Consider the following 13815-nt stretch of genomic DNA (forward strand, 5'->3'; position numbering starts at 1 on the left):
AAGAATGAAGTCTTTTTTAATAATAAACTATGTACTCTGAGGCTGTTGTTACTTGTTAAGTTGTTTGAAATGTTTACTACAGAAAGACTGAGGGTGGACACAACATGTAATCATTACGGAATGTTGTTGCAGACAGATGAAATTCTCTCTTCCTTGTATTTTCTACCACCAGTCCAGAGACCAATTTTAATTTCTAGCTAACCATGGTGTTTCCATCCCACCTGAATTAATTTCAGTAATTTCAGTGCAAAAAAACAAAATCAACATCATTATTTATCTGTACTGTTAAGCAGAGTGCTGATAGGCAGCACAGCTCAAGCTGTGGTTAATGGCTGCAGTGTTTGGTTGCAGGTGAGACCACAGAGGAAAGAGTGGCTAGTGGCACTGGCTTCCATTTCTACATTAGCTGTGCAAGTGGTTAAAACTATGTGGTGGAATTCTCATAGCAGGTAGACAGTTTGGTTTGGCGACATAATATAAGGTGTATCTGTGAAATTCAATGAATGGTCTCAGAAAATAAAGGAAACAGGAGTTACAAACAGAACAGCTGTACTGATCTTCAGTGTAATCTCCATTAGTTAAACTTTACTTCTGACATCGGTTGTAAAGCTGTTAAAACTGTCAGCAAATGCTTCTTGTGGAATCACTCAAAGCACCGTGGTCACTTATTGTTGGATATTCGCATCATTACAGGAGATGAGACCTGGTGCTACCAATACAACCCATAGCCCAATCAAGTCAGTGGCATGACTCTCATGGTCTTCCCCACCTCCCTCAAGTAGAAGTTTGTGATGGATTGAGATTTTTTCTCAGCAAACATTTTGTGGGAGGTGGAGAACATAATGAACGCAACAACATTGCCTGTTGCGTGGTCTCTGGATTGACTGCTAGCACCAGGTCTCATCTCCTGTAATGATGCGGATATCCAACAATGTTTGACCATGGTGCTTCGAGTAATTTCACAAGAGGAGTTTGCTGACAGTTTCCAATAGCTTTACAACCAATGTCAGAAGGGTTTTGTAGCTAATGGTGATTACTTTAAAGGCCAGTAAAGGTATTTTGTTTTTAACTATTTGATTCCTTTGTTTTTGAGACCACTCTCCTAACTTTTCAGATGTGACTTTTATCTGCTTATGAGTACTCATTCCACAGTTGAAAATTATTTTGATATGTTAGTTACATTTCATGTACAGCAACACCTGGCCCAAAGTATAACAAATGCAAAGTAGCCAGTGACACAAAAATTTGCTGCAGATTCTTCAGATTCACTGCAAATTCTTGTATGTAGAAATGTGCTTGCATGCGCTGGCTGTAGCAGTGCAACTGCACTTGGAGACAACTAACCATTCTGAGTGGGGACAGGCTATAGTATCAAATTTGCTCTTCATGTGACCAGTACGATGTAATAATTCACAGTTCAGAGCTGCAGCACAGCTGTCATATTCAGAGGCTGCAAACTCTGTTCTATTTGTTGAGGCCTTAAATGTTAATCACCTTTGAAGTTAGTTGATATGCCAACGATGATTAATTTTTCCTTTCAGCAAACTGTCAGTTGCTGTTCGTGTTGGTTGTATGTTAATTACAGATATTGCAGGTGCTTTGTTTCTCATCTTTTTACTTAGCAGTTTCTGTGACATTGCCAGTTCCATTCATATTCATTCCTCTGTTAATAGTGTCTGCTCGTATTTCAGTATTAGTATTTTTCAGTTTTTTGTTTATTATATTGCAGATCGAGAAGTGTCCCCAAAATTTGTTTTTGGACAGAAAAAATATGGACGTCGCTCTAAACCAGAAATAAAAGACAAGGATCCTCGTAATAAGGATGCTGCTGTTGATTCTGACACTGAAATTCTTATAAGTATGGATGGGGATGTCAAAGATATCATAATGGTAATGGTATGATACATAACATTTCAGTTTTTTGACAAGTTAATTTTTCAGCTGTGAATGAGCCCATCGCAATACATATTTTCTAATTAACTCTTCTTCAAGTTGGAAATTCCAGGATAGACACAAGAAACTGAAACAAGTAAAGTGAACCACTCATTTGCAGCTGGATGATGTATGGCACATAAACACAAGCAATAGCTCAGAAAATGATGATTTTGGAATTTGTCTAAGTTGTTCTGTGTGTTTATGCACCATCCATCAATTAGCTGCAGGTGACTCATTACCTTTTCTCATATTTTGTTTATCTTATACTCTGAAAAGGTGAAATACAGGACAGGCTAGAAGTAGTGACAGGAAACTTTCAGGAACATAACAACATGAAAAATAACGTGAAAGTGGCAGCTTTACAAAATATTGCAAAATCGGTGATTTTTAAGGTTGGTGTGTAATCTTAAAATGAATGAACGTTTCCCTCATAACTACAGGTGATATCAAAACTAACACTGAAAGTGTCAAAAAAAATAGTATTAGATTTGGAGGACAGTGACATTGGTAAAGGGGAAAGAAACACAAAAATTCAGAAAAACAACAAATTTAACCCAAAAAAGCCACCAAATTTGGCAAAAAACCTGTGAATTTGGCTAAAAAGGTAACACTGAATTTACAAAAAAAGGTAACATGAAATCTGACAAAAATAACACAACCTGGCAAAAATAACAGCAGATTTGGCAAAAAGTAGCAGTGATTTGCCAAAGTAGCAGCAAATTTGGCAAAAATTAAAGCAGAAAGAACCCCAAATTCAGCAAAAAATAAACAATGTTATGAAAAGAATAGTTGCTACTCACCATATAGTGGAGATGCTGAGTCGCAGATAGGCACAACAAAAAGACTCCAGAATGAAATTTTGCACTCTGCAGCAGTGTGTGTGTGTGTGTGTGTGTGTGTGTGTGTGTGCTGATATGAAACTTCGTGGCTGATTAAAACTTTCTTCCAGGAAAGCTAGTTCTGCAAGGTCTACAGAAGAGCTTTTGTGAAGTTTGGAAGGTAGGAGGTGAGGTACTGATGGAATTAAAGCTGTGAGGAAACGTTGTGAGTCAGGCTTGGGTACCTCAGATGGCAGAGCACTTGTCCGTGAATGGCAATGAGTTCGAGTCTCGGCCTGACACACAGTTCTGATCTGCCAGGAAGTTTCATGTCACTGCACACTCTGCTGCAGAGTGAAAATTTTGCTCTGGAAACATCCCCCAGGCTGAATCTAAGCCATGTCTCCACAATATCCTTTCTTCCAGGAGTGCTAGTTCTGCATGATCTTCAGGAGAGCTGTGAAGTTTGGGAGGTAGGAGACAAGGTACTGACGGAATTAAAGCTGTGAAGATGGGTTGTGAGTTACATGAAAGGCAAAGATCCCAAGTTGAAGTCTCAGTCTGACGCACAGCTTTAATCTGCCAGGAAGCTTCTTAACAAAAAGACTGTCAGAAAATGAGCTTTCAGCCAACAAGGACTTCGTCAGAGATAGAACGCTTACACGCACACGCAAACACAACTCACACACGCGACAGCAATCTCTGGCTGCGGAGGCCACACTGCGAGCAGCAGTGCGTGATGAGAGATGCAACAGTGTGGTGGGAGTGAGGATGAGGCTGGGGTGGGGAGAGGTAGGGATAACAGTGTAGGTTTGGCGACAGTAAAGTGCTGCTTGTGGGAGCACACAGGGATGAGGTTGTGAGAGGTTAGGGCAGCCAGGCGCAGTCAGGTGGTTAGACCGAGGGCGTCCGCCGACTTAGCTGGGTGGCAACATGCTTGCCTCCCATGCACTGGGCGCGGATTCGATTCCCAGTGGATTGGAGATTTTCTCTGCTCGTGGACTGGGTGTTGTTTTGTCATCATCATGATTTCATCCTCCTCATCAGCCGAAAGTCACCCAGTGTGGTGCCGACTGAAACAAGACTGGCACTTGGCAGCCGAACCCGAATGAGACATCTGGGGAGGGGGTGGGAGAGTGTTAGCGGAAAAGGAGGGAGGTATAAAGACTGTAGGTGCGTCAGTGGAATAGGGGACTGTGTATTGCTGGAATGGGAACTGGGAAGGAGCTTTTAGAGGATAAGGAAACAAAGGCTAATGAAGGTTGAGACCAGAAGGGTTAGGGGAATGTAGGATACGTTGCAGGGAGAGTTCTCACTTGCGCAGTTCAGAAAAACTGGTGTCGTTGGGAAGGATCCAGATGGCACAGCATGTGAAGCAGTCACCAAAATGAAGAATGTTCTGTCAGATGACGTGCTCAGCAATGGGATGCTCCAGCTCTTTCCTCTCCAGAGTTTGTCAGTGGCCATTCATGCAGACAGACTACTTGTTAGTTATTATGCTCGCATAGAATGCAGCACAGTAGTTGGAGCTTAGCTTGTAGACCAAATGACTTGTTGGCACAGGTAGCCCTGTCTTTGATGGAATAGGTGATGCTTGTGACTGGGCTGGAGTAGGTGGTGATGGGACGATGTATGGGACAAGTCTTGCATCTAGGTATATTTCTGGGATACGAGCCAGGAGGCAAGGGATTGGGAGCAGGGATTGTGTAGGGATGGACATGCATATTGTGTAGGTTCAGTGGGCAGTGGAATGCCACTGTGGGAGGGGTAGGAAGGACAGTTCTCATTCCAGGACATGGCAAGAGATAGTTGAAAACCTGGTGGAGAATGTGATTCAGTTGCTCCAGTCCTGGGTGGTATTGAGTCACGAGGGGACTGGTCCTCTGTGACCCGATGGTGGGACTATGGGAGGTGGTGAGTAACTGGAGAGATATGGTATGGGAGTCCTATTTTTGTACAAGGTTGGGAGGGTACTTATGGTCTTTGAAAGCCTTAGCGAGAGGGACTGTTCATCACTACAGATGAGATAGCCACAGGTGGCTAGCCTGTAGGGAAGGGACTTCTTGATATGGAACGGGTGGCAGTTGTCAAAGTGAAGGTATTGCTGGTGGTTGGTAGGTTTGATATGGGCGGAGGTACAGATGTAGCCATCTTTGAGGTGGAGGTTAATATCGGGTTGAATAGGACCACCTGAAGTGAATGGGTGAGAAGGTGTTAAGGTTGTGGAGAAAAGTGGATAGGATGTCGTCGCCCTCGATCCAGATCGTGAAGATGTTATCAGTGACTCTGAACCAGGTGAGAGATTTGGGATTGTGGGTGTTCGGGAAGGATTCTGGTAGATGGCTCATGAGTAGGTTGGTATAGGATGGTGCCATGCGATTGCCCATAGCCACACCCCAAATTTTTGTTGTTGTGCCTATCTGTGACCCAGCATCTCTGCTAAATGGTGAGTAGCAACTATTCTTTTCACAAAATTGTTACATTCTGTCCTGGATTTTCCATTGTATTAAAAAATAAAACCTGATTTGTCTGAAAATTACTCTGGATTTGGAAAAAAGGTCCAAATTTGGCAAAAATATTCTAATTTCATAAAAGACTCCGAATTGAGCAGAAATAAAACCAAAAAGAGAAAAATGCGAAATTGACAGAAACAGTGAAACTGGCGAAAAAAAATTATGCAAAAAAAGAGAAAAAAGCTAAATTTGGCAACAATGTCGAAACTGCCAGAAAAAATTACCAAAAAACAGTATGAATTTGGCAGAAAAGTTAATATCAAATTTGGCAAAAAAAAGGTAACATCAGATGTGGCAAAAAAAATATCAAATTTGACCATAAAATAAAATGATTTCTTCCTATCCCTAGTTGGAGCATAAATGTTATAATAATTTTCTTATACTTGTTTTGAAATTTTTGTATAAACAGTTTGTCACATTAAAACAATGTTTACAGAGATCCTCACCCGATACGCCAGCCGCTGATGAGAGCCAGTTTCCAAGAAAACGAAAGACCAGCATTGATGATGGCAAGAGCTTTAAAAGATCAATTTCTCTTCCAGACAACAAAACTCCTGGTAAAACTTTTTTTTCTGTTTATGTATATCATTAAAAGACAAGTTGGCTTTGATGATGGATGCAGTTTTAAATTGCGCATTTTGTTCAGAAAGAGTTACTTTGAAGACAAGTTTGGCTAAATTCTGTTTGCTATTTCTAATATGGAGAATTTTTGTTGTATAATGAATGATATTATTCTTACATATATATATATATGAATAGAGGTAGGAGGGTTTGGACAATGAAGATCATATTGCTCTCCATCCCCCCCCAACTGCCTCACCCCTTAGGTCTCGGTGATTCCAATAATGTATTTCCTATGCAAAGGAAACAGGAATGATGTAACCGTAAGTCATGTCAAGGCAGATCAGATGTGTGCAAATGAACACTTGTAGCAGGACAGACAAACACTCCAATTGGAAAACGTATTGATCTCTACTTTTTGTGTTGTGCAGTTGTGAAGGTGGACATTTCAAGCCCATTTCTGCTGAATATAAATCTTCTGTGTGCGTGTTCTGATAGGTTACTTGTGATTCACTAAATTACTACACACTTATGCTAGTATGATTCTATTAACAGGTCTGTGGATAAATTCGATGCTCCATTTCCTCCACCTCTCTATGGGTTGGACTTAAAAATCCCTTCACAAACTGAAAGGGAAATTAGAAAACACAAAGAAGAAAGTGGACATGCTATAGGGTGCAAAAGCCATTTAAAAATCTGAATCTAGGGAAACGTTACCACAAAGAAATAAATGGAATTAACAACAAAGTAATACCTGATGCTATAATTCCAATATACCAATGAGTTGTGGTAAAAACTATGAGCGTGGGCCGGCCACTGGACGCCAGCTGGACGTCACCTGCCGGTCACACACACATATACAGTATATGTATGGAGCAGTGCTAACTGACCCTCTTTTATGTTCTTGCAGTTGTACCATTCACATCAGTGTTCTGTGTTTTGTTACATTGGGATCTGCGATAGTCTGATTTCTGTTATTGTTTAGAGGTTCATGAATAAAGCCATAGTTTTGTTACTTTGACCAGTTACGTGTGTTACTTGGTTACTACAATTGTGTTTGAGACATTGCATCACTAAATAAGGCTGAGATAATATATCCTGGCCATACTGTTGCAGAAATTGGAATATCATCTGATGAATGGTTCCTTTCTTATGTAGACAGCTATAAGCAGTTCTTTTAAAAAAAAAAAAAAAAAAAAAAATGAGAATATATTTGAATCTGACAGGAGTACTGTAAAGTTTTTAATTCCACCAAACATGACTGATGGTTTCCCCTTTGTAGATAGGGCAGGAGCTGTTTTTAGAGAAGTGTAATATAGTTTAAATTATTTAGCTAATAGACTGCTCCAATGGCGGCTCATGAGTGCACTTTTTGGATGTTCCCCCCAGTTTAAGTTGAAAGTATGAAACAGCAACTGCTGTTTAACAGTTATTATGAACAAATTTATACAACTGCAGCCACTGCCAATATCATCATCATCATTTAAGACTGATTATGCCTTTCAGCGTTCAGTCTGGAGCATAGCCCCCTTATAAAATTCCTCCATGATTCCCTATTCAGTGCTAACATTGGTGCCTCTTCTGATGTTAAACCTATTACTTCAAAATCACTCTTAACCAAATCCAGGTACCTTCTCCTTGGTCTGCCCCGACTTCTGCTACCCTCTACTGCTGAACCCATGAGTCTCATGGGTAACCTTGCTTCTCCCATGCGTGTAACATGACCCCACCATCTAAGCCTGTTTATCCTGACTGCTACATCTATAAAGTTCATTCCCAGTTTTTCTTTGATTTCCTCATTGTGGATACCCTACTGCCATTGTTCCCATCTACTATTACCTGCAATCATCCTAGCTACTTTCATATCTGTAACCTCAACCTTGTTGATAAGGTAACCTGAATCCACCCAGCTTTCGCTCCCATACAACAAAGTTGGTCGAAAGATTGAACGGTGCACAGATAACTTAGTCTTGGTACTAACTTCCTTCTTGCAGAAGAGAGTAGATCGTAGCTGAGTGCTCACTGCATTAGCTTTGCTACACCTCGCTTCCAGTTCTTTCACTATGTTGCCATCCTGTGAGAATATGCATCCTAAGTACTTGAAACTTTCCACCTGTTCTAACTTTGTTCCTCCTATTTGGCACTCAATCCGTTTATATTTCTTTCCCACTGACATTACTTTCATTTTGGAGATGCTAATCTTCATACCATAGTCCTTACATTTCTGATCTAGCTCTGAAATATTACTTTGCAAACTTTCAATCGAATCTGCCATCACAACTAAGTCATCCGCATATGCAAGACTCCTTATTTTGTGTTCACATATCTTAATCTCACCCAGCCAGTCTATTGTTTTCAACATATGATCCATAAATAATATGAACAACAGTAGAGACAGGTTGCAGCCTTGTCTTACCCCTGAAACTACTCTGAACCATGAACTCTAACTGCTGCCTGACTATCCATGTAGAGACCTTTAATTGCTTGCAAAAGTTTGCCTCCTATTCCATAATCTCGTAGAACAGACAATAACTTCCTCCTAGGGACCCGGTCATATGCCTTTTCTAGATCTATAAAGCATAGATACGGTTCCCTGTTTCACTCATAACACTTCTCCATTATTTGCCGTAAACTAAAGATCTGGTCCTGACAACCTCTAAGAGGCCTAAACCCACACTAATGTTCATCCAATTGGTCCTCAACTAATACTCGCACTTTCCTTTCAACAATACCTGAAAAGATTTTACCCACAACTCTGATTAAAGAGATACCTCTGTAGTTGTTACAATCTTTTCTGTTTCCATGTTTAAAGATTGGTGTGATTACTGCTTTTGTCCAGTCTGATGGAACTTGTCCCGACCCCCAGGCCAATTCAATTATCCTGTGTAGCCATTTAAGACCTGACATTCCACTGTATTTGATGAGTTCCGACTTAATTTCATCCACCACATCTGCTTTATTGCACTGCAATCTATTGACCATTTTCTCCACTTCCCCAAATGTGATCCTGTTTCCATCATCATTGCTATCCCATTCTACCTCGAAATCTGAAACATTGCTGATTGTATTTTCACCTACATTGAGCAACTCTTCAAAATGTTCCCTCCATCTGCCCAAGGCATCCACAGGATTCACCAGCAGTTTTCCTGACCTGTCCAAAATACTTGTCATTTCCTTCTTACCTCCCTTTCGAAGACTGCTAATTACACTCCAGAATGGATTTCCAGCAGCTTGACCCAAGCTCTCCAACCTGTTTCCAAAGTCTGCCCAAGATTTCTTCTTGGATGCTGCAATTATCTGTTTGGCTTTGTTTCTTTCTTCAACATAACTTTCTCTGTCTCCCAGACATTCTTTAGCCAATTCTAGTACTGTGTCCCTGTACCTTGTCCATTCCTTTTCCAATGACTGTAACTGACTACGTTCAACTAACTGGTACCTTTCTGAGATTGATGTTATGTACTTGTGCCTAATTTCCTTATCCTGAAGTTTCTCCAGTCTTATCCTTCTACGTATGGACCTGACCTCCTGCACTTTCGGCCTCACAATCCTAATTTCACTGCAGATTAAATAATGATCAGTGTCATCAAAGAATCCCCTGAATACACGTGTGTCCCTCAGAGCCTTCCTGAATTCCTGATCTGTTATTATATAGTCAGTGACAGATCTGGTTCCCCTGCCTTCCCAAGTATACCGGTGAATGTTCTTATGTTTAAAAAAGGAGTTTGTGATTACTAAGCCCATACTGGCACAGAAATCCAAGAGTTGTTTCCCGTTCCTGTTGGCCTCCATATCCTCTCTAAATTTGCCCATAACCTTTTCATACCCTTCTGTTCGATTTCCAATCCTGGCATTAAAATCACCCATGAGCAGAACACTGTCCTTGTCCTTTACTCTAACAACTACATCACCGAGTGCCTCATAAAAAACTATCCATCTTATCTTGATCTGTCCCTTCACAATGTGAATATACTGACACAATCCTAATTGTCTTGCTAGACACTGTCAAATCTATCCACACCAGTCGTTCGTTTACATACCTTATTGCAACTACGCTGGGTTCCATTTCTTTCCTGATGTAAAGCCCTACACCCCATTGTGCTATTCCTGCTTTGACTCCTGACAGGTAGACCTTGTATTCTCCCACTTCCTCTTCTTTCTCACCCCTTACCCGAAGGTCACTAACAGCTAAAACGTCCAGCCCTATCTTACTTGCAGCCTCTGCCAGCTCTACCTTCTTCCCAGTGTAGCCCCCATTGATGTTAATAGCTCCCCATCTCATTACCATTTGTTTGCCAAGTCGTGTCTTAGGAGTCCCTGGTTTGTCAGTTAGAGGTGGGACTCCGTCACCTCCAAAGGTCCGAGGCATTTTGCTCTGATTGTTGCCAGCATCATATTTAAAGTATCGGGGAAGCAGGTTGCTAGCCTTACTTGCCCCGAGTCCCATTGAGTTTTACCCCTAACGGTTGAGGGACTAACCGGTGGATTTGGTAGTCTTTACCGTATGAGCACAAAGGTGACCACGACTCAGAATATGCCCGAGATGCCCAGCATTATTCCAAAGTAACTGGTATCCCGACTGTCGGGACCACTTACTTGGCCACTCATACGTTGTCTGTTGGTTCATGAACTAGGACATGACTACAGGAACCCACACCATGAACCACGGCATTGCCAATAATACCAATAAAAATGTAACAGTGACGACTGATCTAATTTTAATATATAGTGAGCGAATTGACATATCCGAGGAATATGTTACCATCTACGGGACTTTATGCCAACTGCAAAACTGAAAGAAATGTCACACAGTAAATCCACTTTATACTGCTTTATTATGTACTATTCACACCCTTTTATTGTATTAAGGAAGTATTAACGAAGTTTCCCTAAGCTGGGTGGAATTAGATATGTAAGTTTCAGTCAAAGAGTTTGTAACAAGATCCAGATTTCATTTGCTACTTTAACAAACTTCAGTACTTCCTCACAATTAAATACCAGTGTTCACTTCCTATGTCAGTAAATTACTAACAGTCTATTACTTTGGGGCAAAGTTCTGTCTTCCCTGTGTAATAATCAGTTAAGACAAGTGCGGGTCTTTTGCTCTCTTGGCTTTACATAATGATATACTCATGATCTACCTATTTCAAGTTTAATGATTCCTAGCAAATCGCAAATTTCCAGAAATGCACAAAACAATCTTGTCACGCCTACGTACAAGAGCACACGTTGCGATACGACCTGATCCAGCAAGCACTAGCAGCACGTTAACAATGTATGACTTTTTTCTTCTGTATTACGCAGTGTCCTCATAGAGTACTCACAAGGAGTGTTCTTTAAGTTCACTTGTTCTATTCCGTGATCTATCAGTACACTACTTTGCAATCTACTATTATTTTAATTTGAAACTAATGGATTCTATTTCTTTCCCTTTTTAAAATATTACGTCACTTTATACTGGATTTCTTTTCTATATACTTGATACTATGCAAGTGATGCTGTTCCAGTGGGACGTGAATTTGGATCTGGGATTTGGGGACTTTTATTGGGTTTTGAGTACTATTTTATATTTTCAATTTTGCATCCTAAGGAAGCGGCATTACACACTGTTGAGAGCCCTTCTTGGCACAAAGTAACAATGTAGACGTGAGCAAACCACAGTACTGACTGTCTAGGCATGGTTGAACTACAGACAACACGCACCAAGTACCTTCTTCCTGATGGAATGACTGGATCTGATCAGCAGTCGGACCCCCTCCGTCTAACAGGCGCTGCTCATGCGTAGTTGCTTACATCTTTGGGTGGGTTTAGTGACCTCCCTGAAAGTCAAAGGAACTGTGTCTGTAATACAATATCCACAGTCAATGTCTGTCTTCAGAAGTTCTGGGAACCGGGGTGATGCAAACTTATTTTAATGTGTGTATTTAAAATGAAAGTATAACATTTGGTATTTGACGACAAATAAAATTTAAATGTTCCCAAAGTCTTTTGTGTGCAGAACTCTTCGGTTCATGTACCACCCTATTGGATCACAGGTGGCATCATATCATAAAGTAGTCCACAGAACTCTAATTTGCACACTATTATGAGGAGTGTGATTGACATCGATTAATGAGTTTCCAAAAATGTTCCATGCATTTCTGGCTGATTCACTTTCTCATTGAATCCTAGGATGACTATTATGTGAATAATTTTTTACAGTTTGTATGGTCATATTTAACTGCAGTACTCACTGTGTACCCTACTCTAAGTGGACTTGTATTACAACCAATCATGTCCTACATCATGAGTCATGTATCCATTATATGGTAACTTCGTGGTTATGTTAATGGTTTTTAATGAAAAGTATAGGTAATAATAACCAAATTTCCAGTCCATTTGTCTCAAAATTCACATACTACTACAATAAGCAGGGAAACCAGGTTTCCAGCAGTGTGACGTTGCTAGCAGGAATGCTATTGTGAATGGCAAAACCATGATGCCTTCCAAATAATCCACTTTTCTGACTTTCTATTTGTGTGTGAATTGACATCACCAATACATACATCTTATAGTTTACAATATACTAATTATTGCTAAACATTGATCCTCCAGTTGAATGCATTTTCTATTTCATTATAAAATTGACCTTGCTTCATTGTGTGTCAAAATAATTTACTATTCCTGTTACTGTAGGATTTCGCTCATTCTCTTTTAGCAGTACCACCTGGGTGAGATTGCAGACATTTTTGTACCATTGTTGTCTTGTTCAGAAATTGTGCAAAATTGTTGGGTCAGTTTTTCATCACTAAAGATATTAAGATTGTTATAATTTGTGTCTTTTTTTTTTACTGAAGCAATAACTTTTCAGGTGTAAGTGATGATAGTGCTCCACCAAGCTTGGATAGTTCTGAAGAAGAGGTCTTAAGGACAACATGTGATTCTCTCGGTGTAGGTCGTAATGGTTACCTCAACAGGCAAGAGCTGGCACTTGTTTGTCAACGGATTGGACTGGATTCTGTTGCCGATGAGGTTAGTTTGCATTGATATTTCATTTATGTTAATAAAGAATAGGTATTTTGAAAACCAGTCCAAATGGAAGTGCGGATAGGAGAAATATATTCATACTACCTTAACAGCAGCTAGAATATACGTGGGTCCACAGAAAGACATTGCAATAATTTGATAATTTCAGGTGTTAAAAATGCACTTAATGAATGAAAATAAAGGTATGAGCATCCATTGTTTGAGAGAAAAGAGGTTGTTATGGACAGCTCACTGGAAGCACAACAGAAGCATCGAATGGAGTAGAAGTACGGAGAAAAGTGTGTATTAATAAACTATAGATAGTAGCTGCTAACAGAATAAGAGTTTCTCATGAGAAAAATTAAAGAAAATTGTAATATTTGTTGACAATAATAAAGTTTGTTACTTGGTAGCTGCATGGATGACTGTCAGACTACAAATCCAAATTTTTGAATTCCAATATGGCAGATATGTTGACTTTCACCTTTTACAGTAATTTTAGTCTGTGGGAACAAAAAGAAAAGTTACACCATGATTCATATTCCTTGTTAAAGTGTAAGTCTCCAAATAACTGACAGAATGTGCAAGTTCACCCTGAAGAAACAGTCTTTGTAAAATACTGTGATGTTCAAATCGATCGTCAGGTTGATATACGGCATGTAATTATTATTGAAGACAGGAACTTGGCTTTAAGATTTTGGCACATTTTACAAGTAATATTATGAGCAAGGCTAAGATTCCAAAGTGAGACAGGCAGAGAAAATTGTAGGATCAATTGGCAATCAAACCTTAGTCTTGTAGCCTTCAACTGAAGCCACTGAGCCACATGAAATGACACAAGAACTATGGAAAACTTCAGGGAAAGGTTTTGTCAATGTGTCAGTAATGGAGGATGCCATTTGCTGGATGTGTTCTTTAAAACCAACTAATGTAAAATGGTATAGTATTCGTTGTTCACCAATAAAAGTATATTGTATATATCTTTC

At 39.9% G+C, this 13815-nt stretch overlaps 1 protein-coding gene across 7 annotated transcripts in view; it reads left to right on the forward strand.

The window, feature by feature from the left end:
• The window catches only part of LOC126279138 (blastoderm-specific protein 25D), a 139363-nt gene that overhangs the window by 6285 nt on the left and 119263 nt on the right, over positions 1-13815 (forward strand). For 4 of the 7 annotated variants that reach the window (XM_049979645.1, XM_049979648.1, XM_049979642.1 and 1 more), the window contains exons 2-4: positions 1730-1896; positions 5703-5823; positions 12675-12835. In XM_049979645.1, the coding sequence (XP_049835602.1) occupies positions 1730-1896; positions 5703-5823; positions 12675-12835 (449 nt within the window). The remainder of the gene's footprint in view (positions 1-1729; positions 1897-5702; positions 5824-12674; positions 12836-13815) is intronic. The other 3 variants (XM_049979646.1, XM_049979647.1, XM_049979649.1) reach the window with 1 other exon arrangement.

This window comes from Schistocerca gregaria, chromosome 6, assembly GCF_023897955.1.
Source record: "Schistocerca gregaria isolate iqSchGreg1 chromosome 6, iqSchGreg1.2, whole genome shotgun sequence".
In the NCBI taxonomy this organism is placed as follows: domain Eukaryota; kingdom Metazoa; phylum Arthropoda; class Insecta; order Orthoptera; family Acrididae; genus Schistocerca; species Schistocerca gregaria.